Raw genomic sequence first — 24,789 nt, 5'->3', positions numbered from 1 at the left:
GGCGGATCAGGCTATTTCAGTCAGAAATCCGAGTCTGCATAGTTATTCTCGATCACGTGGCGACATTGTCTCCATGGAGGAGCGTCGATCTCGAGAGCGCAACTGGAGCATGCAGGTCATCGCTCTTTACGACTACGAGCCTGAACGTAGGAAATGCTATAGCAGGGCGAATAATTAAATGTAGCTGACTGCGCATACTCTTGACTGACGACGAATGTGGTGGAACCGTGGACTTACAGAATCGGATGAGTTGGGCTTTCGTGAAGGTGACGTACTGAGAGTGCTGCGAGTACAAGATGACGGGTGGTGGTCCGGGTACAACGTGGAAATCCCCGGTGTTGTCGGTGTCTTCCCGTCCAACTACGTTCAGGCACAGCGGGGTGTCGTGCGACAACAAAGCACCAAAATGCTTGTGGATGCAGTCACGACGCCTAGGCCCCCTGCGAGTGCAAGGCAACGGATTCAGCAGCAGCCTCGGCAAACACCCGACACACCTGAACTCGAGGATGAAGACGATGACATGGTGCCAGAGCTCCGTAGTGAATTTCGTGGACACATCGGAACTGTTCTCCAGCTGAGGAAAAATCTAGAGGAAGCGGAGCGAGCAACCCACGCAGTTCGAGACGCTCGACGGCAGGTTCGTTGTGGCAGATAGGAGTTCGACGAAGTAGTGCTCAATAATTAATGTTTATGTGTGCAGGCAGAGCGAGATAGGTTACGACACTCAAAAAGCTGGAGGGAACGGGACGATGATGAAATGGACGAGGAAGGACAAGGTGATCAATACTACAGCAGACGACGCCAACAAGAAGAAGTCAAATATCTTGAAAATGAAGAAGATACCGAGGACGATGACGACGAGTCTGCGTATCCGCAGCAACAAGGCCACATGCATGAACGTGCAGAAGAGGGAGCCGAAGAAGTTGACCTTGAGAAAACTACTGAGGACGAGGAGGCCCGGGAAGAGGAGGAAAATAACACGCACACAGACGCTGAAGTGGAGCAACCTAACACTACGTTCGAAGCAGAGAACGCCGCTGCTACATTAATTGCGAGGAATTATCGTCGTCACAATGTCGTCATTCAGGAGAAGTATGCCAGGGAGAGGAGAGATGAACAGCAAAAATTGAGCGAGATCGCTGCCGTTTGCATCCAGCGGTGGGCGACACACGCGTATTCTAGACAACGGAAGCGTCGACAACGCGAGCTCGAGCAAAGCACTGCACGCCGGCGTTGGGAACGAGAAAACCAAGCGGCGATTGATATTCAGAAGTGGATTCGCTTGCGGTGGGCGTGCTTTTGGCGGAGACGCGTACAAATTGAGCGCGAGAAGAGAACTGCAATGGGAGTGCAGCAAAACCCACAGCGCGAGCAGCAAGAAAATGACAAGCAACGACAGGTAGACGAAGACGAAAACCACAGTCAGCGGGTTGAGGAAGAAGCTGTTCAGGATAGCGCGGAAGCTGAAGAGCAACAAGAACAAGGTAGGATATCGCAACAGCGTGATGTGGAAGACGAGAGAGAGCAACGGCAGCAACTGCAACTGAAAGCAGCGGAGGAAGAAGTGCAGCGTCGTTTTGCTGAGGTGGCAGAACAAGAGTACGAGGGTGATCAGCGTGACATTGATCCTGCAGTACCGTCTCCGAGCCCACAAGTCCGTTCGCCAGACAAACCCCGCCGCAAGGTGATGAAAAAGGAGGCCGTTGAGTTGATCAAGTCGCTGGTTCAGCAGCAGCTTGGCGAGACGCTACGTGATCACGACGCCAAAATGGAGGAACTTCAACGCATGGTCGCGCGGCTTCAAACGGTTGTGCGCAAGCAGACTGCCATGCTGGAGGACTCCACTGACCAGCTAGTAAGCTTGCGAATGGGCCAAAACGAACGCAAGATTCCCTTTGCCACCACGGAGCAACGACGCAGGGAGTAGCTCCTTCCTTCCGAGAATTTGCGTTAAGTCGACAGTCCCTCGTCAACCCGTTGCCCCGTCAGGTATTCGAGCCCCTCGGCCGGTGGTGCTATCGAAGCTGCCCGTCTTGACGGGCGGTGGAAGGGGTGCAAGTAGCAACCAGTCCAAAAAATCGTGACTTCCTTCACGTACACGAAGACATATTCCTATATTGGATCCAGTTTAGGGAGCCGCCTCACATCGGCGGTGATGGCGCGTCGCAATGTACTTCACGGAGCTTCGGCGTGGGAGCGCGAGGAAAAGGCGAATCAGCAAAGGGACTATGCAGCGCAGCTCCAGCAGCAGGTGTGATACTGCAAGGGATGCGAGGATACAGAGCGGGTAATAACCCTCCGTCTACAGGTTCTGCAGAAACAAGCTAAGCAGGAGCAGGAGAAAGCACGCAAACAGCAGGAGCAGCGAGAGGAGCTGGAAATGCTGGTGAGGAAGTCGATCACTCCGTAGCTAATACTTACCTATTACAACTGATTACAATCTTCACTTCAAGGAGCGCCAACAAGCAGCAGCGAACAGGAATCACCATCCACAGCCAGAGCAAGTAACACCAGAGCCCCCGCCACTCGACCAATCTCATCAACGTACTGGATTTGTGTCGGTGGCGGATCCCCCTCATCAGGGAATGCACCACCTCACGTCACCGTCGAAAACAATCTCTGCGGGAGTTAGTGTAGCTGCAACGGAACCAGTGCAAGACATCCCTGCGTTCTCTCCTGCAAGTTACTCCGGTGGATCCGAATCCTGTGTGTCCACTTTCAGCTCGTCGCCATCCATTTTCGAGACTCTGCTCCGGGAGCCCGGGATTGGTGCGCGGTCCATCGCTTTTTACGAGGACTTGGCAACACTGCATCAACTTACAGCCGAGGTTTGCGGATGCATACCACCTTTCAGCTGCAAATCGCATCATAACAACGATGATGTCTGTGTGTGAATCTACGAATCTATTGAGCAGCTGGACTCAGTGGCGAAGCAAAGGCACGGCACAGGCCAGGTTGGTATTCCTAAACACTCTGTTTGTTGGTATTGTTATTTAATGTGCTGCTGTCAAAGCAGAACAGCTACAATAAACCAGATTTCGTTCATCCGGAGGAGATTTCACCACCGCCTGCTTTTTCGTCTACCTCGTTACGCTCACCAGTAAAGCTCAGCCCAGACAAGGTTAGTTTTGGGGCAAAAAGAGTGGAGTAACTGTTCTCACAGATGTTTGCAAATGCTATCAGGCACCACACGAAGACAACCAGGTTGAGAATGCTGCAGTGTCCCAAAAAAAGATGAAGTATGTGCAGCGCAGTGCCTAAACCACCATCCACCCACACTTATCAATGGACCAATGATGGTTTGTACAGGTCAAGTGTTGACGGGTTGCAAGGTGAGAGCGTGTTGCTACCAATTGAGACGACAATCCCATCGACAAAATTCAACCAGTCCAAGAATATCTTGAAGCTACAAGCCAACTCGCCAATGCAAGTGTTTGACACTGGTTCCACAGTGGAAGATGAAGAAGTTTTAGAGAATCACAGTGAGATGATGCGCTTTACAGACCCAGGATTCTGACTGAAAGCCTGCGTGATACATGTGATCAATTCTCAATCAAATTCAAGGTTAACGAAAAGCGAATCGTCGTAGGAGTATTGTTTTAGCTGTAGTGGCAGTATTAGGCTTCTCGATGAACCGCGCTACTGGCTATGGCCATGAGCTCCGACGATTGTGACGTCATGTTTCCCAAAACGCAGACAGCATCTCGCTTCATCACAAAAGCTGGAGCAACGCTGCCACCACACGCAAATCTGCGGTATCATAAATGGCAGTTAATGTTAGCTTGGGAACTTCTCACTCGCAACAAATAATGCCGTCTTGTACCTTAAACCTTCCCATCGCCACTCCCCAACAATAGCCCCGCATGCTTCTCTCGGACAACGAATTGCCCCCTCTGGATGCGCTGCCGCTTGATCAATCGTCCATGACTGAGGATCCACAAACCACTGCTTGCAGTCATTCAAGGCCACTATCACTGTCGAATCTTCATGAACCAATCTTGCCATTTGTTCCACAGTTGGCGCACCAGTAGAATGTGATACTGTGCTATGATTGATGTCCACAAGTTGCTGGATATTCCTATGCCAGTCCGCGGCGTTGCGCTTCAGAAATACCAAATGAGCAGGGGTTTGAACCCCCGATGATCCCGTGTCGTCGGATACAAAAGAGGGTAAACTAGGCTTTTGCAGCTCGGGTATTCCGGTGTGATTTTGGCGACTCTTTTCGTCGTGCGGATCCTTAGCAGTGCGTTTGGAGGGCTTGAAAGAAGTAAGAGAGCGCCACAAACCAGCCCCCGGCTTCTTTTTGGGTTCCCCATTCGATTTGTTGGGAGACAAAGTAGCTGAACCTGTACGCTTACTTTCTTCAGTAGCTGGACGTCGTGCAGGTTGTAGAATTTGCAGCGGCTGAGATAAATTTCCCTCTCCTTCACGCTCGGGATCAAGGTTTGGCTTCGTGAGCACGGGGGATGCACTCTTTCTCCTGCTGGAAGACGTATCAGTGGAGACTCCAGCACAAGTACCGTTCCCCACCGTTACGTTGGGGCTGTGAGGCCTTAATCGCAACTTGGCAAGCAATGGCTTCTTCGTGACGGCTTCTCGCGTAGTGACGACAATGTGCCCCTCCTCTATCGAGGTACTTCTTGGTGCATCACCCTTACCATTGCCATCTACTTGGCCCCGTAAAGCACCCAAAAAGCACGACCCACCACTATCCGAACGAGAAATTCCTACCTGGGCGGTGATTTTTGATATGTCGTGGTGGTGAACAATGGCACCCGCACAAAACAGACTTTCTCCACAACACTGGCAGCCAAACATGGTTCCCATTGAGCGTAACGCTGGAATAAACGATGAGGAAGGCTTTTCTGGGGCCGTTTTGGCACAATTCATGCCCGGAGGCAGTGAAAGACAGAATCCACAGGGCACTCGTTCGCCAAGCATTCCGCGATTATCACATCCAGAGGCCAGCATCTCAATTGAAGACTGCTTTTTCAACAGCGGGGGTGGGTCCGACGCTTGCTGAGACTGGCGGCGCTTTCGAGCTACCTCACTATTAAGCTCGCCGTCCTGGTGTTGCTGGGCTAGACGTGCTAAGCGTGCCTTGAGAAGATGCTGGTTTGCAATAAAAACATCTCCGCACGCGGTCTCTAGGCACTTCAGCTGAGCATCAAAACCAACGTTCAGGCTGACAACAGGCCGCAACGCTTTCACGTGGGCTGAAATTGCCGAGTACGACATTTGTTGCTTCATCATCAGAAATGCCATCGCGACCGCAGGAGATCTTGAGCGTCCTCCGGCACAATGAACGAGAACACCACCTTGCTTCAGTCCAGCGTCGATAAACACGGCAGCGATGGGGAGGCAGCTCAGTAGACTAGCGTATTCCTTGTCACGAATACTGAGGCTCAGGTACGTGAAGTCCTCCGGGAACGTCGCGTAGCTGCCCGCGAGATTGAGCACGTGCGATATCTTGTTGGACTTGAGCGCTTCGACGTTGAAGGCGGCGTGAATAGACCCCACGAACAAACCCGCAGCGATTTCCACGGGAATATTGTCTTGCACAATTGAGGTCTGCAGCCGAAGCCCTGGAGACTTTCTCATCGACATTGTGGTCCGGCAGAAAGTGCTGGATTGGCTTTCGCTGTTCGAGAGAAGTACGGGATGAAAGTTGGCTGTGTGTGTCTGCCGTGGCAGGTCTCGTTGTAAGCCTCGCCGGCGAATGGAACCAGCATTTTCCAGGATCAAAAAATAGACGCCGCACTTACCGCTTCCAGGAATATGGTTCCTCAGGACCGTGCGGCGGAACTTACAGCATGAACCATGCACATGGCTATTGAGAGCAGTCAACCAGTGCGGGTTTCGTTGATTTTAGCAGATAAGATGGCTCATCGTAATGTTCAAGTAGGTGAGGTGGTCGACGATGCTGGTACAGCTGAAGGGCGAGCACGTGTTGGAGCAGGTCGGGTCCTCGCCGTCCGTCTGGCTGCAGCTGCGGTAGTTGGCGGAGAACTCGTCGTAGAAGATCTACAGACACAACACACAACAAGCACAACAACTTAGCAGCTTCAGAGGTGTTATCAACTCGCTACCGAAGCAGCGTACGCACCTCTTCCGTCGTGTGCTCGAACCCGGTCCACGTCGGCGGGAGGTGCGGCACCGCGTCCTGGAAGTGCGTGACGCGGTACACATCCATGCTGGCGTTGCGCAGCCTTGCGCTGAAGTTGGTGTTGCCCACGCGGGGCTTCCCGAAGGTGTAGAGCGCCTTGACCGGCATCTTCTCAATGTACTCGAGCTCGAAGGCGCAGATGGCTGCGACCGCGCCCCCGAGCGAGTGGCCCGCCACCATCAGCGCCGCCTTTGGGTGCTTCTGGCGCAGCTCGTGGAGCGTGGACAGCACCTGCGGCGCCACGGAGCGGTAGGCCCAGTAGAAACCTTCGTGCACCATGACGCCGGGGAACTGCGCGTAGGCGCGTCTCTTGAGGAAGGTGAGGTTGTCCAGCCAGTTGGTGACGTCCATGCTGCCCCGGAAGGCCACGACCAGCGCGTCGTAGAGCCGCGAGTAGCCCACGAGGCCCTGGAAGTTGTCCTTGGCGTCCTCCACTACCGTGACGCCCTCCAGCGGCGGCACGAGCGCGCACGGCTGGCAGTTCCAGTGCACGATGTGCTGCTCCTGGCAGTACGAGACGGACGTCACGTGCGCCAGGTACTCGGCCGTGCTCTCGTTGTAGCTGGACGGCAGCTGGTCTGCTGGGAACGAGAACTCCCACACGCTGGCGGCGGCAACGGCGAGCGACTGCAGCAGCAGCAGCAGACGCAGGAGACGGACACGGACCCGCATGCTCATGCGCGCGTGTGTCATTCTTCTCGGGCTTGAAGCGGCAGATTCAAGTGTGCCCCACGCGGTAACTTTACGCATGATAGGTAAAGTTCAAGGGTATTGCTGGGAGAGGAGGAGAACACAGATTAATTTAAGGGAAGGGGCCAGTGGAAATAGTCGCGGTGGTGCTGGATTTGGAAAAGGCCTACAGTCGCCTCACGGACGTGTCGCGCATGTTGCCGTGGTGGGTCCGTTGAACCAAACCGCCGGCCGAAATGCTGCGGGCCTTGCCTGAGGCTGCAAAGGCTGCTCTGCTCTGCCTGACCCGAGCACCTCGCCGCTTGCATCTCTTCAGGCAGCAGCGATCAGTATGATAGCTCGGAAGGTCGAGCAGCATACAGCGCGGGCCAAAACGATTTCGTCGCGCCAGTAACGGCCGCTTTTTTAACTTTTCTCATGAGCTAGGAGAGCTGCTCGAGCACTTGCTCTCGGCCACCACCGACCTGTAGCTTTCGAGCAGGCCCGGCCGTGGTGGCAGCATGGAGACGCAGTCGGTAGGCAGTCCTACCTGCGTAAGCATTCGGTAATACATACTACTGTACTGGTATAATGCATGTAAGCCTCGAGTCAGCATGCCGGTGATCAGCGCCGGGGACGGATGTCACGAGCGGGTGAGACCAGGCGGTGCGCGTGTCTAAACACCTCCGCACTTGGTTTGACTATGGGCCGAGCCACAAGCCAGTCTCGCGCCGTCGCCCACATCTTGACCGGGGCCATCGAGCGCAGCGCAGCGCCTTCCTCCCGCCTCGCCGACCCGGCGCGCAGGCAGTTCGTCAGTCCCTTCGGCCTCTCAGCACACGGCACAGCACAGCACAGACACGCAGCAGCATGGCGGACGTCGCCCCCGCCTTCCTGCCGCCGCAGGACATCCAGCCCAACAACGCCGTCTTCGCGGCGCGCAGCCTGCCGCGGCCGCTCACGTGGCAGCGCCGCGAGCACCTGATGCACCGCCGCACGATCCTCACGCGCATCGGGCAGCTGCTGGCGCGCAACGCGCAGCTCGTGCTCGCCCAGCAGCAGCAGCAGCAGCAGCAGCAGACCGACCTGAGCAAGACGTGGGTGCTCGCGCGCAAGCTCGAGGTGCTCATGTTCATCCACTCGGCCTCGCTGCTCGAGTACGCCAACATGGACAGCCTGGCGCGTCGCGTGCAGGCGCTGACCGCCGGCATCGTGAACAAGAAGATCCGCAGGGCCACGACGGCCTCCACGCCGCCCGCCAGCGAGTCCGGAGCCGACAACGCGGCGGAGGCGAACGCTGGCGCCCGCGTGCGCTGCCCCCCGACGGTGTCGCCGGCCGTGCACCCGACGCAGACGGCGCAGGTGGCTGGGCGAGCGTTCAGCTCGTCAGCCAGAGACGAGAGCGGGCAGTCGCTGCCGCGCATCTCGCACTTGATCCACAAGCGCAGCCTGGACGAGGCGGAGAGCGAGCGCCGCGTGGACGACGCTGCTGCACGGAAACGCATGCGCATCTCGCTCATGCCCGAGCAGGAGCCCGAGGCTGAGCTGGAGGAGAAGCGCAGACCGAGCGAACTCGGCGTCCTGCTCTTCCGAGGCTACGAGGAGCTCAGCAAGATCATCTGGAGCTACGTGGACGGCGTGCAGATCATGCGCTCGCGCGGCGTGTGCCGCGTCGCCTGCGCGCTGGCGCCGCTCTTTGTGACGTCGCTGCAGCTGAGCTGCAACGCCGTTCAGAAGGCGCTCGCCGCGCGCGCTGGAGGCGAGCCGTCGATTCTTCGCGAGTGTATCCACCTGCGCCACTTAGAGATCGTGTCGCTGTCCGCCGGGATGACGTTCGGGAAGCTGTCCATGCGCGCGATGAACTGCCCGCAGCGGTTCGTCGTGACGCACGACGACCACGAGCAGATCGTGCTGTCCATGGCGGAGCAGATGCGCTTGAACACGTTCCCGGGGCTCACCCGCTTGAGTATCACGTGCTTGTTCACCAACGAGGAGGCGGACGGAGAGGCTGACGTCCTGGTCAACACCTTGTTGCTAGGCTGCTGCCCGCGGATAGAGGAGCTGTGTCTTCCTGGAAACAGCTTCGGCGACTACGGAGCCACGAAGGTGGCACAGATGCTGCGGTCGCAGGTGTGCCCCAAGCTCACAAGGTTGGATCTGCGCCGCAACTTCATTGGCGAGGACGGCATTCGCAGTTTGTGCCACGCTCTAGCTGACGGCTGCGCGCCCAACCTCACGGAGCTTTGCTTGGGCGGAAATACGATCACCGACTCGAGTTTCCACCACGTGCTGTACGCGATGGAGAGCGGACAGTTGCGGAACCTGCGCTTCCTGGGTATCGAGATGAACTACCTCACGGCGACCAGTATGGAGATGTTGGGCCGCACCGTCGGCAAGCTGGTGTGCCCCGTTCTCTCCCAGATCTCGTACAGTGACAACAGCGTGGACAACGAGTCAGCGAAGCGCTTGATCGCCACCGCCGTGTACCAGGAGCGTGTGTGGCAGGCGAAGCGGCAGCAGCGAATCCGTGATGGCAACGTGAGCGAAGACGAGAGCTCTTGCGACGAGCAGTTGTCGGACGAAGAGGTGGTTTGAAGACGCGAAAGTGAGCGTTTGTAGATGTGAGCGGTGGCAGGCGGCGCATGTGGCACAACTCAGCTAGATCACTCGTGCTGCCTGCTGCCACTATTTAACGGGAGCTACTGAGCCAGCCCTATAATTTATCCACCAAGCTTCCATCTGCGCATTGAAAGTGTATGAGCATCATATCCATATCTAGCTAACTAGCTCTACCGTACATGTACTAGCATGCAGTCTGCAGGTTCGCGAGCTCCGCGTCGGCAAAGCGCACGGATTCGTTCCAGTTGGGCGACTGCGGGTCGAGCGTTAGCACGATCAGTTGCAGCTCGCGGTCTGAGGTTACGTCTGCAGGCCGAGGCGTGGGGAGGAACTCGTCGCCTTGGACGCGTTCGAGACGGAAGCCAAATGCCACAGCCTCCTTGAAGAACAGGTCCTCGGTGGACTGCGCGCGACACACGAATCCGCAGCAGAACTTGGTCTCCAGCGGGTTCCGCGAGCGCAGCAGCAGGTACTTGATGGTCTGAAGGATGGGTTTGACGAGCATGGGCCAGCAGACAACGTCGGCGCCGATGAGCACGTCCACGGGGTGCGGGAACACTTGCTCAAAGGCCTCCACACTCTCGTGGTCTCCCCAGAGCAGCGGCAGCGCCTGCACCTTGCTGGAGTCGGCGTTGGCTTCAGCGTTCTCCTCCAGCAGCTCCAGCACGATGTCGTTGCCGTCCGTCAGTGCGGTGTGGGCCCTACAAATTGCCGCAAAACACGTCAACTACCCCCCACGAGCAGGGCATCCACCCCAACGCATTGGACAAGAGCACAGACGCACGCGAACTGAGAGGCCACAAGTCCGCTGAGCCCCGCGCCGGCGCCGAGCTCCACCACCGTCTTGCCGGCGATCTCCTCGCGGTGAGCCACGAGGTACCAGGCCAGGAAGGCCGAGACCGGCCACACCACTTGGCCCGTGAGGTCGTGGTCTGTCGACGCCGCGTGCGAGCACAGGAGCTGCTGCTTCACCACGCCGAAGTCGAACTCCTGCGTCTCGTAGCTGCGCGGTACGGGGTCAGCTGGGAGAACGAGGCTTGCAGAGCAACACAGACAACCGATACAGTACGCACTCGCGGTTCACGAACAGGTCCGTGCTGAAGAAGTCCTCGTAGTCCTCATCGGAGCTGCTCATGGCCATCAGGTTTGACAAGTGGGGGCTGGGATGTAGCCATCTGTCCGTACTGTGCAACGTCGGTTTAGTGCCAGCTCACGAGTCAGCGCCTTCAACGACTTCAACATCGGACGCTCTCCTCGAGCTGCAGCGCTGCCACTCAACTCCACCCTCTCTCCGCTCCTCGGTCACTGTGCATTTATTCTACAAGTAGCCTTACAGTTAGAGCTCCCACTGGTTCGGGCAGCTCAAGCATATGACGATGATCCGCGTGCGGTCCACCACGGCCTTGCGGCGCCACTGGCGGTAGCGCGTGCGCGAGCTGCCGCAGTTGCGGCACTCGAACAGGTCCGACTCGAAGCCCTCGGCCTCGCGGCCGTCCCGCATCACCTCGTGCGTGCGCTTCCGGATCCACTCCTTGCGCTGGCGCACCAGCTGCGGGTTGGCCATGTCGGGGCCGCTCATGCGCACCAGGCTGTGCGACGGCAGCTCGCCCGACACGAGTCGGGTGCGCAGGTTAACGTTGCGCGAGTCTTTGAGATTAAATAGTAGCGTCCTCGCCTTGTGGGCGTAGGCTTTCGTCAGCGAGTAGCTGCAGTTGACCACGGCGTCACAATACTCCATCAGCATTTTTTCCCCCCACAACTCCAAGCTATTAGCTGCAATTACACTCTACGCACCTCTGCCCATAGGCGTCATACAGCTCCGCCTCCACGTCCAGCGCCACCGCCACGGCGTTCGGGTCCAAGGGGCGCAGGATCTCCGAGAGTCTGGACGAGAAGCGGCGGCGAGCGACCGAGACACTCGCGAGACTCCACGACTTGCACACGCGCCCCACCTGGCCGAAGCTGATGATCAGAGCCAGCACCTCCTGCGGCAGCGAGGCCGCCACCGACGGCCGAGCCAACGTCTTCTCCTCCTCCTCCGTCTTCTGCTCTGGTGAGGACGAAGCACTTTGCTTCTCCTCCAGCTGCAGCTGCGACCCACCCACCGCTGCTGCAGGACTAGGACTCTTGGTGCCTGCAATACACAGACACACAGGCAGCAGCACCCGTTGATCAGCGGACATCGTCCCGAAGAGCTGGACATGACATCGATACTGTGTTAAGTAATACCTGCGAGGTCCAGTTCCTCCTCGAGCTCGAGCGCCCACGCGTCGTCGTCTTCCTCTTCGTCTCTCGACGCCATGCACGACGCCATGTCGGTCAGTTCCCCGAGTCGCTCTCGTCGCCACTTCCGTCACTTCCGTCGTCGGCGGCCGCTTGGCAATTGCGCCCCATGCATAGTGAGCTGCCGTGAAACACCGTGCGTGTTGCACGAACGCGCAATGGCGGTGTGGCGCACACCACGCCGCACCTCTGACTCGTGGCGTGTCGCGCGAGTGTCGCGCCAGCGGATCCCATACAAAATCCGAGCCACGCGGCCGCAAAGGGTCATTCATTACTGTCATTGTCGTTGCAGGTGGCAAGATGATGCGGCAGCGCGCGGTCAAGAGCGACGTGGACGACGGCGGCCTGGGCGACGAGAGCGCCGTGACCCGCTCGGCCCGTCGCGTGCTGAAGAAGGTGGACGTGTACCCGAAGATGCACCGCGAGTTCAAGGTGCAGACGGAGTTCGGCGCCACGGTGTCCGTGGTGGCCGGCCTCGTCATGGCCGTGCTGTTCCTGTCCGAGCTGAGCGCGTACTGGAGCCTCAACACGCACGAGCACATGGTGGTGGACTCGTCGCTGGGCGAGAAGCTGCAGGTAAACCTGGACGTGAGCTTCCTGGCCGTCAACTGCCGCGACGCGCACATCAACGCCATGGACGTGGCCGGCGAGCTGCAGGTCAACATGCACCAGACGGTGGTCAAGACGCGTCTGGACGCGGCCGGCGACGCCATCGGCCGCCCCACGTCCATGGTCACGGACGAGGACGCCGAGGAGCAGGCTCGGACGGCGCTGCCCGACGGCTACTGCGGCAGCTGCTACGGCGCGCAGCACCCGGCGGGCAAGAGCTGCTGCAACACGTGCGAGGAGGTGAAGGAGGCCTTCATCCACAGCGACCTAACGCTCGAGGATGCCGAGCAGAAGGACCAGTGCGTGCGCGAGGTCATGGACGCTGAGAAGCTCGCGCAGGACGGAGAGGGCTGCCGCTTCACGGGCAAGATGTTCGTCAACCGCGTGGCCGGCAACTTCCACGTCGCGCTCGGACGCACCTTCCACCGCCAGGGCAGACTCGTGCACCAGTTCCGCCCCGGACAGGAGCACACGTACAACTCGAGCCACGTCATCCACAACTTGTCGTTCGGCGAGCCCATGCCCGGCGTTACTGGGCCGCTCGACGGCGTCTCCAAGGTCGCGGTGCAGTGTGAGTGAACCTGGCGTGGCGGTGGCAGGTTGGTTGTGTTTACGATGAGCTAACGTTATGTGCGTGTTTCGTATGTCAGCTGGCGGCGTGTTCCAGTACTACATCAAGATCGTGCCTACGATTTACAGCGACATCGACGAGAACGCGATTCACTCGTATCAGGTGTGTCGACGTGCCTGCTATGATCACGGCTTGCTAGAAACGTGTGAGGCTAACTTTTCGCGTTTTGTTTCAGTTTTCGGTCACCCAGCAGAGCAACTACTTGAACCCCCGCGGTCAGATGACTTCGCTCCCTGGTACGAACGAGTACTTCTCTCTCTCTCTCTCTCTCTCTCTCATTCCGCATCTGACCCACACGCTTCTCTCTTTGCACGCTCTGTAGGCACCTTCTTCGTGTTCGATCTGTCCCCGTTCATGGTGAAGGTGGAGAACGATCGCATGCCGTTCACCCACTTCCTGACCAAGATCTGCGCCATCGTGGGCGGCGTCATCTCGGTTCGTCCAGACCTCCTACCACTCGCTCCAGCTTACACCCCCACTCACCACTATATTCTGCGTCATGCGCACAGATCGCGGGCTTCGTGGACTCGTTCATGTACAACTCGCTGCACGTTCGCCGTCGCGTGTCCACCACCGGCGGCGCGGCGACCAAGCTCGGCTAAAGACAACGCCCCCAGCAGCACAATACACGTAGCGAAGGACGCCGAAGGCGATAGACTGTCGATTGATTCCCTTTCCAACTTCAATACCAGTATCCATGTTATGTCCTCAGTCGTCCACATCAGCTGTCCGTCCACCTCACTTATCTCAGTGTATCGCTGCCCAACGCAGCCCAACCGTCAGTACAGTATATCAACATGGGCGAGGAGGTGCGCAACGCCGCCGAGCGTCTGCGCAAGCTGCTGCGCGCCGCCCAGTACCCGCAGCTGAGCGCGCTGCGGCTCGAGGACGGCGACGTGTCGGACCTGCTGCGCGTGCTGCACTTCGTGCTGCTGGACTCGTCGCGCGTCGTGGCGCAGTTCCTGGCGGACCGGGGCTACGATCTGTATGGCAAGACCGACGCGCGCTTCGTGGAGAGCGCCTTCCGCCTGCTGCGCGACGAGTTCCGCTGCTTCCCGTCGCTGAGCGCGCCGCAGTTCCTGTCCAAGCAGTTCGTGGCGCGCCGACTCGCCATCGTGGCGGACGCGGCGGCGGCCGTGGCGCTCAAGCGGCAGGAGCTGCAGCGCCAGAAGCGCGCGCAGGAGGCGGTGTGGTCCCAGCCCCAGCAGGGCAGCAGCAGGGCCCGACGCGAGCTCAAGCCGACGGTGGAGAACCACGTGCTGCCCAGCGCAGTGGCCAACCACGCGGCCAGCATACTGCAGCACCTGAAGCTGCAGCAGCCCGAGGGCGGACAGGCTCGTCGACCAGCTCGACGGGCGTCAAGTGATACGCCGACACAGGTGGATGAGGCTGCTCGTGGTCTGGAGGCGGTGGTGCCACCGCCGCCGCCGACCTTTGCAGTTCAAAAAGACGAGGACAGCGCTCCTCATGTACGTTGATGACGGTGTGAAGGAGGATAAAGGGGCTGATCTGATCTGACGGACTCTTCTTCTCTGCTGTGCTGTGCAGGTCGGCGTGAGGTTTGCAAGCGATAAGGGACGGAGCTTGAACGGAGAGAACGACCCTGGAAATGTCGAGGTGCAGGCTGATGGCAGACAAGTGAAGACGTGCAGTTGCCAGCAAGATAATGAGAAGTTCGCGAAGGCAGTTGGTGAACTTACGCGCCAGATCAGCGAGATGTCCAGCGCGCTGATGGCCAAGATGTCAAGCGTGGAAACCCGCCTCGGTCGCCTAGAAAGTCAGATGCACGACATTCAGGCGACCATCGAGGGGCACAGTGCACTAGCTGAATCGAATTCAACACGAGCAAGCAGAGCTGCATATGAGCCCAGCGCGGATGTGGCCGATAAGCGAAGGGACTTGGACATTGAGCCGCCTTGCGCGTGGCCCCCACAACCTTCCGTCTTCGAAAGGTACTAGTTTCCCCATCATCATGACGGACAAAAGTATCGCGAGTCCGGCACTAAAGACAGCAAAGTCGCCATTTGGATCCGAGTACCATGGAGAATGGATCACTGCTCAAATCTAAAGAAGTTATGACATTTCGTTCGGCATTTCACGCCAAGTTACTCTCAAGACAGCGAAGGCATGTCGCAATGACGAAGGCAGAGGTCGTGCACAACATTCCTGGCGGCTTCCTCGGTTCTTAACAAGCGTGCAGGACCTGGCACTCACTGAGTAACTTGGCGACCTTGGTGAAAGTTGGTCGATCACCAGCTCGCTGGCTCCAGCACTGCTCAATGATTCCCTTCAATTCAGGCGTGACCTTCTTGTCGCGGATCTGCGGCCGGTTCCCCTCCTTCGCGAACAGAACTGCAGCAAACGGACCCTTGCCCACGAACTGGCGAAGGTTTTGTTGGTACGGCTCCTCTTCGTGAAGAACCTCGTTCATCAGCACGCCGAACGAGTACACGTCTGTCTTCTCGTTGGCGATTGTGCTCGAGCTGAGTAACTCTGGTGCCATGTACGCTGCTGTTCCTCCAGCGATGCCCTCGAAGTCGACGTCCTCGTCGCCGTCGACGGTGGAACCGCCAAGCATGTGGGACGACGTGGTGCTTGCCGCCTTGGCACGGAACGTAGCGAGACCGAAGTCCGCGATTTTTGCGTGGAAGTCGTCGGTAATCAGGACATTCTGCGGCTTCAGGTCGCCGTGCGTCACGTTGCACTCGTGCAGCTGTGCCATGCCGTAGGCGATGCCCAGCAGGATGTTGAGTTTGACTCGACCGTCCGTCATCTTGGCCTCGGTTTTGGGGTCCTCGCAGTAGTGCAGCAGGTAGCTGAGACTGCCCTTCGGCACGTACTCCATGACGAGGCTGACGGGGTTGAGCGTGTAGCCGTGCAGCTGCACAATGTTGGGGTGGTCGCCGAGCATGCCGAGAATGAGCGTCTCGCGGATGAACATCTTGCGCTCCTTCTTGGTGAGTTTGGCGGCGTGCAGCTTCTTGATGGCCACTTCCTTGCTGTCCCACTTGCCCTTGTACACGGTGCCGAACCCGCCGTGGCCTAGTGGTTCCGCATCCTCATCGATGGCCAAATCGTTGTCAAAGTCGAGCTGCGTAACGCTGCTCTTGGGCATGAAGCTGTCGTCTGCCGCGTCGTCGTTCACGGTGGCAAATGCCTCCCGCAGCTTTGCAGTGGCACGGACTGGTTCCGGCTCGGAGATCATTTCGACCGGCATCTCTCGCTGCTGCTGCATAAGGCGCTCGAAGAGTCGATCCTCGAGGCACTTGTTCTTGTAGTAGTCGTCCCGCTTGTCCTCGTGGGCCAAGGCGGGGGATCCACCGATGAAGTGGCGTGCGACGGCTTTGGTCATGTCCGGAGACCCGTCCTTGAGGCATGGGATCCACGCGGGGAGGTCGTCCGCTGGGTGCCAGCGTCGAGCTTGGCTCTGGACCCAGTCCTTGGCTTTGGTTGTGCGCAAGTCGGGTGCGCCAGCTTTCGTGACGGGGACATTGCTGGGGACACCCTGCATACGTGCTGGAGCTTTTGCTGCGTTGTTGGCTTTGACTCCGCGTTTCGTGTTCAACGCAAGATTCTCCATTATCGCGACGACTTCGCGTGAGGAATTGTACCTCATGTCCAACGCGCCCGACTTCGTGTAGTGCAAGTTGCTGTCCGATGTTTTCGCGTACAGGGCTGCAGCTGCTTGAGCGACGACTTCGCGTGAGGAATTGTACCTCATGTCCAGCGCCCCCGACTTCGTATAGTGCAGATCTGAAGCGGTCGAACGACTGCTTCTCGTAGGTTTCGTGTAGGAAGTTGGTGAGGACGCACTATCCACGTAGTAGCCGGCGGCCACGGCGGCACGTGAACTGTTGTAGCGCATGTCCAACGCGCCGCTTTTCGTGTAGTGCAGGCCCGACGACGATGAGCTGCCGTAGCTCGGAGTTGAGTAGGAGGATGAATATCCCGAGGCCACGGCGGCACGTGAACTGCTGTACCTCATATCAAGTGCGCCACTCTTGGTGTAGTGTAGATCGCTCATTTTCGCGGGGGGCCTTGGAGAGGCTCAAGCACCCGCGCTTTTAGTTGTTAACTTTAGTTGTTGGTTGGGTAGGAAAGTGAGAAGTGACCCAGTTCATGAGATTCGTTGCTCGGTTATACATCTTCGCGTCTTGTCCGGTCATGCCGCTTCGTCATGGGCATACATGTACATGCTTACGTCCCCCACCATCTTATCTCGAATGTCCACATCTTGACGCGGAGGACGGGATAACAAACACTCCACAGTTAGGAGGACGAAGAATATGATTTTTGGATTTTGTTAGTGCCACCGTTGAGGCCTACGAAAGTGTTCACGATGAACTACTCAATCCACCCACGCGGTTCTTGGGCATACGACGAGTACGTAAAAGACAGATGCGTCGAATAAAGCATATCGTGGGCCTTCTCATTTGAGGTCTCGTGGGCGGCAACAACCAGCTCACATTCTCGCTCAGCGTAAAGCGAGAGTTGAGCGTCGGTCCACCCCTTCGGCCGGTCTGCAAGCACGTTGTGGATGGCACGTCTTTCAAGAAGCGTAAGCCCCGCAAAGGCTTCGGCGGACAACAGTTCAAGTGGCAGCCGCCGTAGCATCTCGTTGTCCCCACGCAGCACTAGGAGGATCGGGAGCGCCTTGAAGCGCTGAGCAAGCTCCGGTGAGGTCATCTTGGCCAATGCGGCCTCATCCATTGCAGTAGCCTCATTAGGCATCACACGGCGAATCTGCCAGGCTGCCGCTGCGTTGACCAACCGATTGGACTCAGTCCAAAGCGCTGCGTCCAGGGTGTTGTCGATCACAGAAGCGCAAGGCAGCAGGTGAACGGACGAAATGTCGACCAAAGGCACTGGTGTAAGGATGACTCCACTAGAATCTTCCTTGCTCGCGCAGGTTACCCACTCCTTGTACGGTTCGGTTTCGCGCTTTCTCCACTTCAGGCAGTCACTGAATACGCGGGTAAACCAGCGACTCACGTTCATTCCGGCGATGTAGTATATCGCGAGGGCGAGTGTCTAGACTTGGATGGTTTCCTTCTGCTCGCAGAAGGGGGAATGGAGGACGCTTCCGTCCGGTTTCAGCTCTGATAGCTAGTATCAACCTGTCCATCCATCAAACAAGTGACCGGCCTAGTCATTCAAGTCAAGTGAACTCATGTCGTGTCAAGGCAGTCATTTTCATGAATCCATTATTGCCGCTTTCACTAATTTTGCCACCCAAGCAGGGCTTCTTAATCGGACTTTGAGTATAATCACCATGGTGAAGCACTGAGTAGATACCGAGACAAGGGACGTAAGGCGAGGTTTGATTTCACAGTCGGTGATGTGCTTGATGTTTTGCGCGCGAAGGCAGCAACCAAGTTCGAGTCAGCTATATGGAAGCCGCATGACTCAACTACGATATTGTATTGGAAACGCGTTTCGCGAGCCGTCTAGCCACCGGGGTGGTTCAACTTCCGCATGCGTCGGGTTATCTCTCTCTTCTACTTCTCCGTCTCTCTCAGTCAATGTCCGTCCGTCGGAGCGTGCGCTAGTAGTCCCTCGACGAGGTGTTTCCAGCCCTTGCGATCTTGCGCGCATAGCCGAAGTAGGTAGAGGTCTGGTGTTCGTTGCAGTCTGTGTCCGATGGAAAGCGTTTGGAGGTCGGCATCAAGTACCATAGGAAGCGTGAGAAATCGTCGTCCGAGCCATTTGCCGGCTGTGCTTAGCCTGAAGTATGCGTGCATGAAGCGGTACGCCGGTATGTTGGCGGGGCGGCGTAGGATGTGGCCAAAAAGCCTCCAGCGGCTGCGTAGTAACGTGTATCGGAGCGGTTCAGTCTTGGTTCGGAGGTAGAGTTTGTCGGTGGATATCCAGTCGGGGTAGCGAATACCGATCACTTTGCGGAGTTGCTGCCGATGAAAACTTTCGAGGCCATGGAGCTCTGCTTTGGTGAGCGCCCATGTGCCGCAGTTGTACAGGAGAATCGGGAGGATGTAGCAATTGTACAGGCGTACTCGAGTTGCTTCGGAGGTTTTCGATGGCCGGAGCCAAACCTTCCACATGCGATGTAGGGCAGCTGTGGCGAGGGTCTTTCGTCGTGATAGATCTTCTGCGTCTCCGAGGAGACTTCCGAGTTTGCGCGTGTTGCGCCAGTCTTCGTGAGTCTTGCGAGCGATCCTTGTGGAGCAGGCCGTCGGGCTTCTATTGACGATCGTGTGTTCTGTCTTGGAGGTGTTCATCTGGATGGACCAATTTGCTAGGACGGCCGGAGCTTGGTCTTCGATCAGCTTGGCGATGTCAGCGTGCTGGCAGATAAAGTCGGCGTCGTCGGCGTATACGATCATGTCTGCGAGGAGATCATGGGGGACGCCGATTTTGCTGGCTAGGTCGCGGAGAGCTGCTTCAAGATATACAACGAAAAGAACAGGGGAAAGTGAGTCGCCTTGGGGAGTACCTGTGTTGCTCTCAAATGGTGAGAGCAGTGTGTTGCCGAAACGTAGAGCGAGGCTTGTATCTTGGAGCAGGAGTCGGATCAGGCGGAGTTCATCGTTGTCGACAATGTCTTCCAGCACGGATAGGAGTTTGTCGCGGTTGACGGTGTCAAAAGCACGGGAGAGGTCGATTCCAAGGATATGGAATCGCTCTTTGTATCTCATTGCGCGTGCTGCAATCCATCTGTGGGCCCATACTGCGTCCGCAGTACTGCGACAGGGCCTGAATCCGCTTTGGTGCGGGGATAGGAAGCGTTCAACCTTGGGTGATATTCGTCGGAGCACCACGAGCGAGATCGATTTTCAACTACGATAGTGTTTTGGAAACCAAGCAGCAATGCCCCCCAAAAACTATACCAGCCTGTTGCAAGTTCCAATCAAGCAAAACGCAGTAGCCACCGCCGAACAGTGCGCTCTGCAATGTCAAGCACGAGATATACCATATGAACCGGAGTGTCGTACGCATACAGCAAAGTAACAGGCCTCCATCTTAGGTCTTCGGAGTAAGTCATTGCAAGCGAGAAAACCCCGAATGGCCAGGTGATTGGCGGCATTCGGAAGTTCTCGTCCTCAAAGGACTACTAACTTGCCTCTAATCTGAGTTTAACTTTTAGCAAAGGTCATAGCAAATCCTACCCTACACCTAGTCTCGCCTATCTTATTCCCGGTTTAAGACCTCGACTTGGCCAAAATGTGTGATTGTCGGTGAAACGTAGACCGTAGATGGCACTTTGTATGTAATCGTAGGAAATATCGCGGCCAAATCGACAGCGCACCCACCTGTGGTGTGCGCGCGCGTGGCAGCGGGACGGTTGTGGAAGAGTGCCCCGGGGAAACGCAGAGGTTGCCGCCGATGAGGCAAGGCGACACGATGGATGGAGTGTGACACGGGCGACTCCGACGAGAAGATCGACGGGGCGGGGATGCGACGTAACGCCTGAGGATGATTCCCCCACGGTATCAGGGCTGGTCTCGGCGCCCGGCTATGTACAATCCCGTCACTCAAGACCCCGTCACTCAAATCCTGTCACTCAAAACCCGTCACTCGAGACCCCGTCACTTGGACCCCGTCACACGGACCCCGTCATACGGGACCCTTGATTACGGACCACGAATTAGGTTGAAGATCAGCTGCGGGAAGCACGCCAGAAGTAGGGTTAGGTATAGAATGAGGGGTTAGACAGCTTGTAGCCAGTAGCCAGGACATAGGATAGGGTAAGGCTCAGTCCCGAAAATTCTCTGAACCACAAAGACCTCCCATCTTCTACGTTCAGGGGAACCACCAAGCGCCGGCAAGTCGAGTCACCAGGAACACGTGGTCCCCCGACGCTCACTGGCTGGGGTCTCACCCCCCGTCAACCCCTTGCCTAAAAGGAGGACACGTTAAACTATACCGTCTACGGCACGCCCGATAGCGCGCCGCCCAAGACGAAGGACCGCACTGGTCTGATAACCGTCGTGCACAAGACACGTAGGCCCGATAACGCCGCACGCCCAAGGGACTCGACACGCCTGCGTCCGAGCAAGGTGTCACCCGGAACCCCCCAACTCAGGTGGTTGCCGACAAGGTCTACAAGTGCCTCCCCCCCCGAAGATACGCTACTCAAAGGACCGGGAAATAGCCCGACACGATCCAGATTGGACGTGCAGGGTTTGTGCGAGGACGAACTTACAGTGAATTACGGTTTTGTGTGAGGGCGCTACTCCACATGCTCGTTCCAATCGTGGTCTAAAGTTTTGCTGCTCTACTTCCATTGTCCAGTCGTGGAAGGTGGAACCTAGGTATACTCAATTGAAGTGACCTGTTTTACCTCCATGGTGCAACACTGTGAATCTTGGTAACGCGTGCTGTTCTTTGCGTGTGTCTATTAAGCGCAAAACCCCAATTTCATACACATCGAGGGATTACCAGGCTATCAGCCAGATAATTTCATTCATGTATCGGCAGATTTCGATGGCCCCTTCCGTAGTGGCTGTAATCACGTACAGAAGTTCACGCCAGTACCATGCCATTCCTTGTAAAATTAAAGACCCGACTCATTGGTGTGATGGTATCTCAGTGTCAACAGGACGGTCTCGCTCTTCATCTAGCCACTTGTAGATTTGTCGGACACATTCCCATTTGACGGGGGCCTTGTCTTCGTCGGGGTACATCCTCGAGTATTCCGTTACCGGGTCGAACGCACCAAGTACTGTGTCACCAAGTAGATTTGTCATTACCATAGTCAGAGCAACGCAGCTAGACACTGAACGTCTTCATTAGAAGCTCAGGCGACTAGAGAAGGTGATCGTAATACCACGGTCGTTATCCGATCAGCTGCCTGCTCCCTTACCATTGGTCGAAACGGCGATCCTGCGTCCACCCTCGGTCAACCACTTGGAGCCAAGCGCGCGCGGGGGGGGGGGGGGGGTGTCAGTGTCCTAGCGTGCATACGGACATCCTGTTGATGAACCTATCACAACGCAGGGGCTATATGGACAGGGAAAAGGACGTGCCGCTTGATTACACGATGAACTTCGTAGAATGGATGCCTTTTCGGCTCGGAGTGCTTCAGCAAGGCCCGCGCCACCGTGGCCTTCGCAGTTCCTATCGACGTTGGTGGAGCACTGCTGCAAGGCATTCGCGACGCTGGCACTGTGGCTCAGCAAACAGTTGCGGTGTACCTTGGGTATAGTGTGATTCGAGCCGTTTACGGATGCTCCCTCGCAGCTCTGGGTTGAGATTCGTTCCCATTTTAAGCAGGGAAAAGGGATCTACTCTACGTATCTAAAGGCACAGACGTACAACCGTGGACACTAGATCTCTGAGACTGTAAACAAGTTTGAGGAAAATATGGAGCGTAGGCGTCGTGTTCTGTTGAACAGTGGCGGAGTGGTGGAAGCCTGGGTGCTAACCGACCTTTTGCTTTCAAACGCACTGCTGGTGGTCCCGCGGTTGGCGATGAACCACACGATGTGGCTGGGCGAACTCCACCCTCGTGAGCGCAGCCTCCCGACCGCTGCATAAAACCTGGTGACCGCTGAGCAGAATCACCAGTTGCTTCGTCAGCAAGGAAGTGCAAGCGCTAGTGATGGATCGCGCGGTCTACCTACACTCCAAGTGCATGGCGTAGGCATGAATGGTCCGGGCAAGCGAGTAAGTATCCAGAAGAGAAAGATCAACGATAAAGTGCACAAGGCAATTAAACAACAAAAGGCTGAGTCTACCTGTGCGAACGGCAAGGCAAAGGGTCACTGGTATGACCCAGAGTGCCCGATTACGATGAACGCTAAGCAAGCTGCGTCGTTCGCTAAACGCAACCAAAAGCACAGTGCTGTGTAGAACGTGCGCACTTTTGCGGGGATTGTGTTGATGAACGACCAACCAGAGTTAACCACGACAGACTCGACAGAAGAAAATATTGCTACTCCTACTGTTGGGTCTATCACTGCGTCGATCGCTTCTACTCGTGCGATTGATCCGTTGCCAGTGGTAGAAGGGGAGCCTGGCTGCTGTTGCGGCAGCGGCACCTACACGCGGACGACAAGTGGAGCTGGTGGAAGAATCCCAACGTGCTACGAGTGTGTTGAAGCATCCTGAGGCGAGTGCTGCTGCAGCTGCTGAGTGCTCCAGTACGGCGATGATGACACTACTGCAGTCATCAAGGTCGGTGTGCGCAGTACAACCGGACGATACTGTAACACATGCAGAAGTTATGTCAGCTGATGGTCTAAATCTGGTGGACATGTACTCAGTGAGTCGCCATGACTGGGAAACTATGAGTCCTGCGATGGTGAAAAAGGTGTTTGTCAAGGTGGCTGTCGAGGCCAATGGAACCTATAAGAAGAATGCTGACGGATCGTGGTCGCCCATCTCTCCGCCTTTATCGGTTGTGCCAGGGCAAGTACCCCGACGTTTTGAGGCACCGTTCGGTAGCTGACCAACGCCCGCATTCAACAGACTTGGCACTCGTGATGGAGATGAACCTGGATTTGGCAATAGCGATACCGGTCGGAATGTACCTCCGCGGTTTTCTGGCGACCAGTTTCGTGGAACCCTATATGGGTATGGCTATCAAATGGCATTTGCAGATAGCCGACGCGAGCGGCGCCCAGAACAACGAGCGCCGAGGGAAATATGAGTGGGAATGGAATGCTTCTCGCCCTACTCGACACCGGGAAAAATGTAGTCCTGGCTATCGCAGCGCCTTTGCCGGTAGAATGCTGGTGATGTTCCTACTGCTAAAATCGAATGGATCTTAGCCTCCGACTCTCAAGTAAATGTCTGGGTGACCTTAGAGCTTGATGTTGACTTTCTGGAAGCAACGAACCGACCGCAACTACTTTTCACCAACAGCTCTCGCGAGATACTGAATGTGCACGGTTCGGTGCTCTTTCGCTCAACGAACCATGGAACGGGTTGCATTGAGGACAGACTGCTCGATGAAGTGATCTACTCGGAGAAGTCACCCGTCGATATTCTTAGCCAGGGGTACATGCAAGAATTTTGCTTCTCTTTGTCACACTCTTGTCCACGGTGGTGAATCGCCTGACTGACTAAGGGCGACACTACGCCTCGATTTGAACGCGTTGACAAGATCTATTCCCTGTATGTGAAGAAGCCCGACTACCACAAGGTCATAGCTGTCGCCGATGATAAGATGGCGGAGAACCCGATGAAGTTGTTGCATAACATAATCGGGAACCTCACCATGCACGCTATCAACCGGATAGTGAACATGGGAGTTGACGTTGGAGTTTTAAATCAATGCTACCGAGTTGAGCTTCTATGAGTGTGTTGCATGCAGTACCGCCAAGTATTGGAGGATGACCTATGCTTGGGATCCCGAGCGCGTTACGCAACCACTTGACAAGCGCTCAATGGATATATGCAGTGAATGAGGAGACAGTGGAGCTTGCGTAGCTACGGACGCGGGGTTGTTTGGTACAAGCACATACCATTCCGGCGTTTGCTTTTCGGGTCCCATGGATGTACCAGATGATACTGTGGGTACCAGCTATTGAGATGACGTACTAACGGACAAAGTCATCCTTCGCCTGTCAAACATTGGCAGTATAGGATCGTCTAATCTTATTTCCACCAATACTACATGTCACTTTAGAAATTTGTTTGTGTGCCGATGTGTCGGAAATGGGTGCGGTGTCTGTATGATGAATTGATCAAGGCCCTTGCCTTGCAGATCAGCAAGATCTGATTCGCATGTTGAAGTGGTCGACACATGGCTACACAAATCCCTTGCATTTCCGTTCGTCTCTGCAGCCCCATTCATTCTCCTATCTGCGCCGAAGTGGAGCCCACGACTCGCCGCCACTCGCGCGCCAGC

The 24,789-nt window shown here is 56.6% G+C and overlaps 11 protein-coding genes across 11 annotated transcripts; 5 read left to right on the top strand and 6 right to left on the bottom strand.

Annotated features, from left to right (window-relative positions):
* Positions 1-73: 73 nt before the first annotated feature.
* IUM83_04935 (uncharacterized protein) lies at positions 74-1,927 on the top strand (the record flags this gene model as incomplete). Its single annotated transcript, XM_067929039.1, has 3 exons — positions 74-146; positions 240-637; positions 701-1,927. 3 exons carry the CDS (start codon positions 74-76, stop codon positions 1,925-1,927), a joined length of 1,698 nt encoding a protein of 565 aa, XP_067794882.1.
* Positions 1,928-2,155: 228 nt separating this feature from the next.
* On the top strand, positions 2,156-3,261 carry IUM83_04934 (uncharacterized protein; the record flags this gene model as incomplete). The annotated part of the gene is made up of 7 exons (XM_067929038.1): positions 2,156-2,251; positions 2,309-2,386; positions 2,454-2,504; positions 2,583-2,828; positions 2,916-2,954; positions 3,017-3,121; positions 3,184-3,261. The coding sequence occupies 7 exons, from the start codon at positions 2,156-2,158 to the stop codon at positions 3,259-3,261; spliced, it is 693 nt and encodes a 230-aa protein (XP_067794790.1).
* Positions 3,262-3,617: 356 nt separating this feature from the next.
* IUM83_04933 (Dual specificity protein phosphatase 1) lies at positions 3,618-5,607 on the bottom strand (the record flags this gene model as incomplete). The annotated part of the gene is made up of 3 exons (XM_067929037.1): positions 3,618-3,750; positions 3,824-3,866; positions 5,319-5,607. The coding sequence occupies 3 exons, from the start codon at positions 5,605-5,607 to the stop codon at positions 3,618-3,620; spliced, it is 465 nt and encodes a 154-aa protein (XP_067794792.1).
* Positions 5,608-5,868: 261 nt separating this feature from the next.
* IUM83_04932 (putative lipase) lies at positions 5,869-6,844 on the bottom strand (the record flags this gene model as incomplete). Its single annotated transcript, XM_067929036.1, has 2 exons — positions 5,869-6,024; positions 6,107-6,844. 2 exons carry the CDS (start codon positions 6,842-6,844, stop codon positions 5,869-5,871), a joined length of 894 nt encoding a protein of 297 aa, XP_067794874.1.
* An 861-nt stretch (positions 6,845-7,705) lies between these two features.
* On the top strand, positions 7,706-9,430 carry IUM83_04931 (Leucine-rich repeat, ribonuclease inhibitor subtype; the record flags this gene model as incomplete). Its single annotated transcript, XM_067929035.1, has 1 exon — positions 7,706-9,430. The coding sequence occupies one exon, from the start codon at positions 7,706-7,708 to the stop codon at positions 9,428-9,430; it is 1,725 nt and encodes a 574-aa protein (XP_067794920.1).
* Positions 9,431-9,638: 208 nt separating this feature from the next.
* IUM83_04930 (putative methyltransferase) lies at positions 9,639-10,589 on the bottom strand (the record flags this gene model as incomplete). The annotated part of the gene is made up of 3 exons (XM_067929034.1): positions 9,639-10,155; positions 10,239-10,457; positions 10,528-10,589. The coding sequence occupies 3 exons, from the start codon at positions 10,587-10,589 to the stop codon at positions 9,639-9,641; spliced, it is 798 nt and encodes a 265-aa protein (XP_067794793.1).
* Positions 10,590-10,790: 201 nt separating this feature from the next.
* IUM83_04929 (Transcription elongation factor A protein 1) lies at positions 10,791-11,768 on the bottom strand (the record flags this gene model as incomplete). The annotated part of the gene is made up of 3 exons (XM_067929033.1): positions 10,791-11,160; positions 11,249-11,588; positions 11,684-11,768. The coding sequence occupies 3 exons, from the start codon at positions 11,766-11,768 to the stop codon at positions 10,791-10,793; spliced, it is 795 nt and encodes a 264-aa protein (XP_067794913.1).
* A 269-nt stretch (positions 11,769-12,037) lies between these two features.
* On the top strand, positions 12,038-13,579 carry IUM83_04928 (Endoplasmic reticulum-Golgi intermediate compartment protein; the record flags this gene model as incomplete). Its single annotated transcript, XM_067929032.1, has 5 exons — positions 12,038-12,917; positions 12,997-13,079; positions 13,153-13,213; positions 13,300-13,412; positions 13,487-13,579. 5 exons carry the CDS (start codon positions 12,038-12,040, stop codon positions 13,577-13,579), a joined length of 1,230 nt encoding a protein of 409 aa, XP_067794606.1.
* A 195-nt stretch (positions 13,580-13,774) lies between these two features.
* On the top strand, positions 13,775-14,936 carry IUM83_04927 (endoplasmic reticulum-golgi intermediate compartment; the record flags this gene model as incomplete). The annotated part of the gene is made up of 2 exons (XM_067929031.1): positions 13,775-14,446; positions 14,526-14,936. 2 exons carry the CDS (start codon positions 13,775-13,777, stop codon positions 14,934-14,936), a joined length of 1,083 nt encoding a protein of 360 aa, XP_067794911.1.
* A 226-nt stretch (positions 14,937-15,162) lies between these two features.
* IUM83_04926 (TKL protein kinase) lies at positions 15,163-17,001 on the bottom strand (the record flags this gene model as incomplete). The annotated part of the gene is made up of 2 exons (XM_067929030.1): positions 15,163-15,460; positions 15,563-17,001. 2 exons carry the CDS (start codon positions 16,999-17,001, stop codon positions 15,163-15,165), a joined length of 1,737 nt encoding a protein of 578 aa, XP_067794912.1.
* Positions 17,002-17,321: 320 nt separating this feature from the next.
* On the bottom strand, positions 17,322-17,975 carry IUM83_04925 (V-type proton ATPase subunit G 1; the record flags this gene model as incomplete). The annotated part of the gene is made up of 1 exon (XM_067929029.1): positions 17,322-17,975. One exon carries the CDS (start codon positions 17,973-17,975, stop codon positions 17,322-17,324), a length of 654 nt encoding a protein of 217 aa, XP_067794800.1.
* Positions 17,976-24,789: the final 6,814 nt, after the last annotated feature.

This window comes from Phytophthora cinnamomi, assembly GCF_018691715.1.
Source record: "Phytophthora cinnamomi strain GKB4 chromosome Unknown Contig23, whole genome shotgun sequence".
Classification (NCBI taxonomy): Eukaryota; Oomycota; class Peronosporomycetes; order Peronosporales; family Peronosporaceae; genus Phytophthora; species Phytophthora cinnamomi.
Note: the sequence above shows the minus strand (reverse complement) of the source record. Positions and strands in the feature narration are given on the sequence as shown.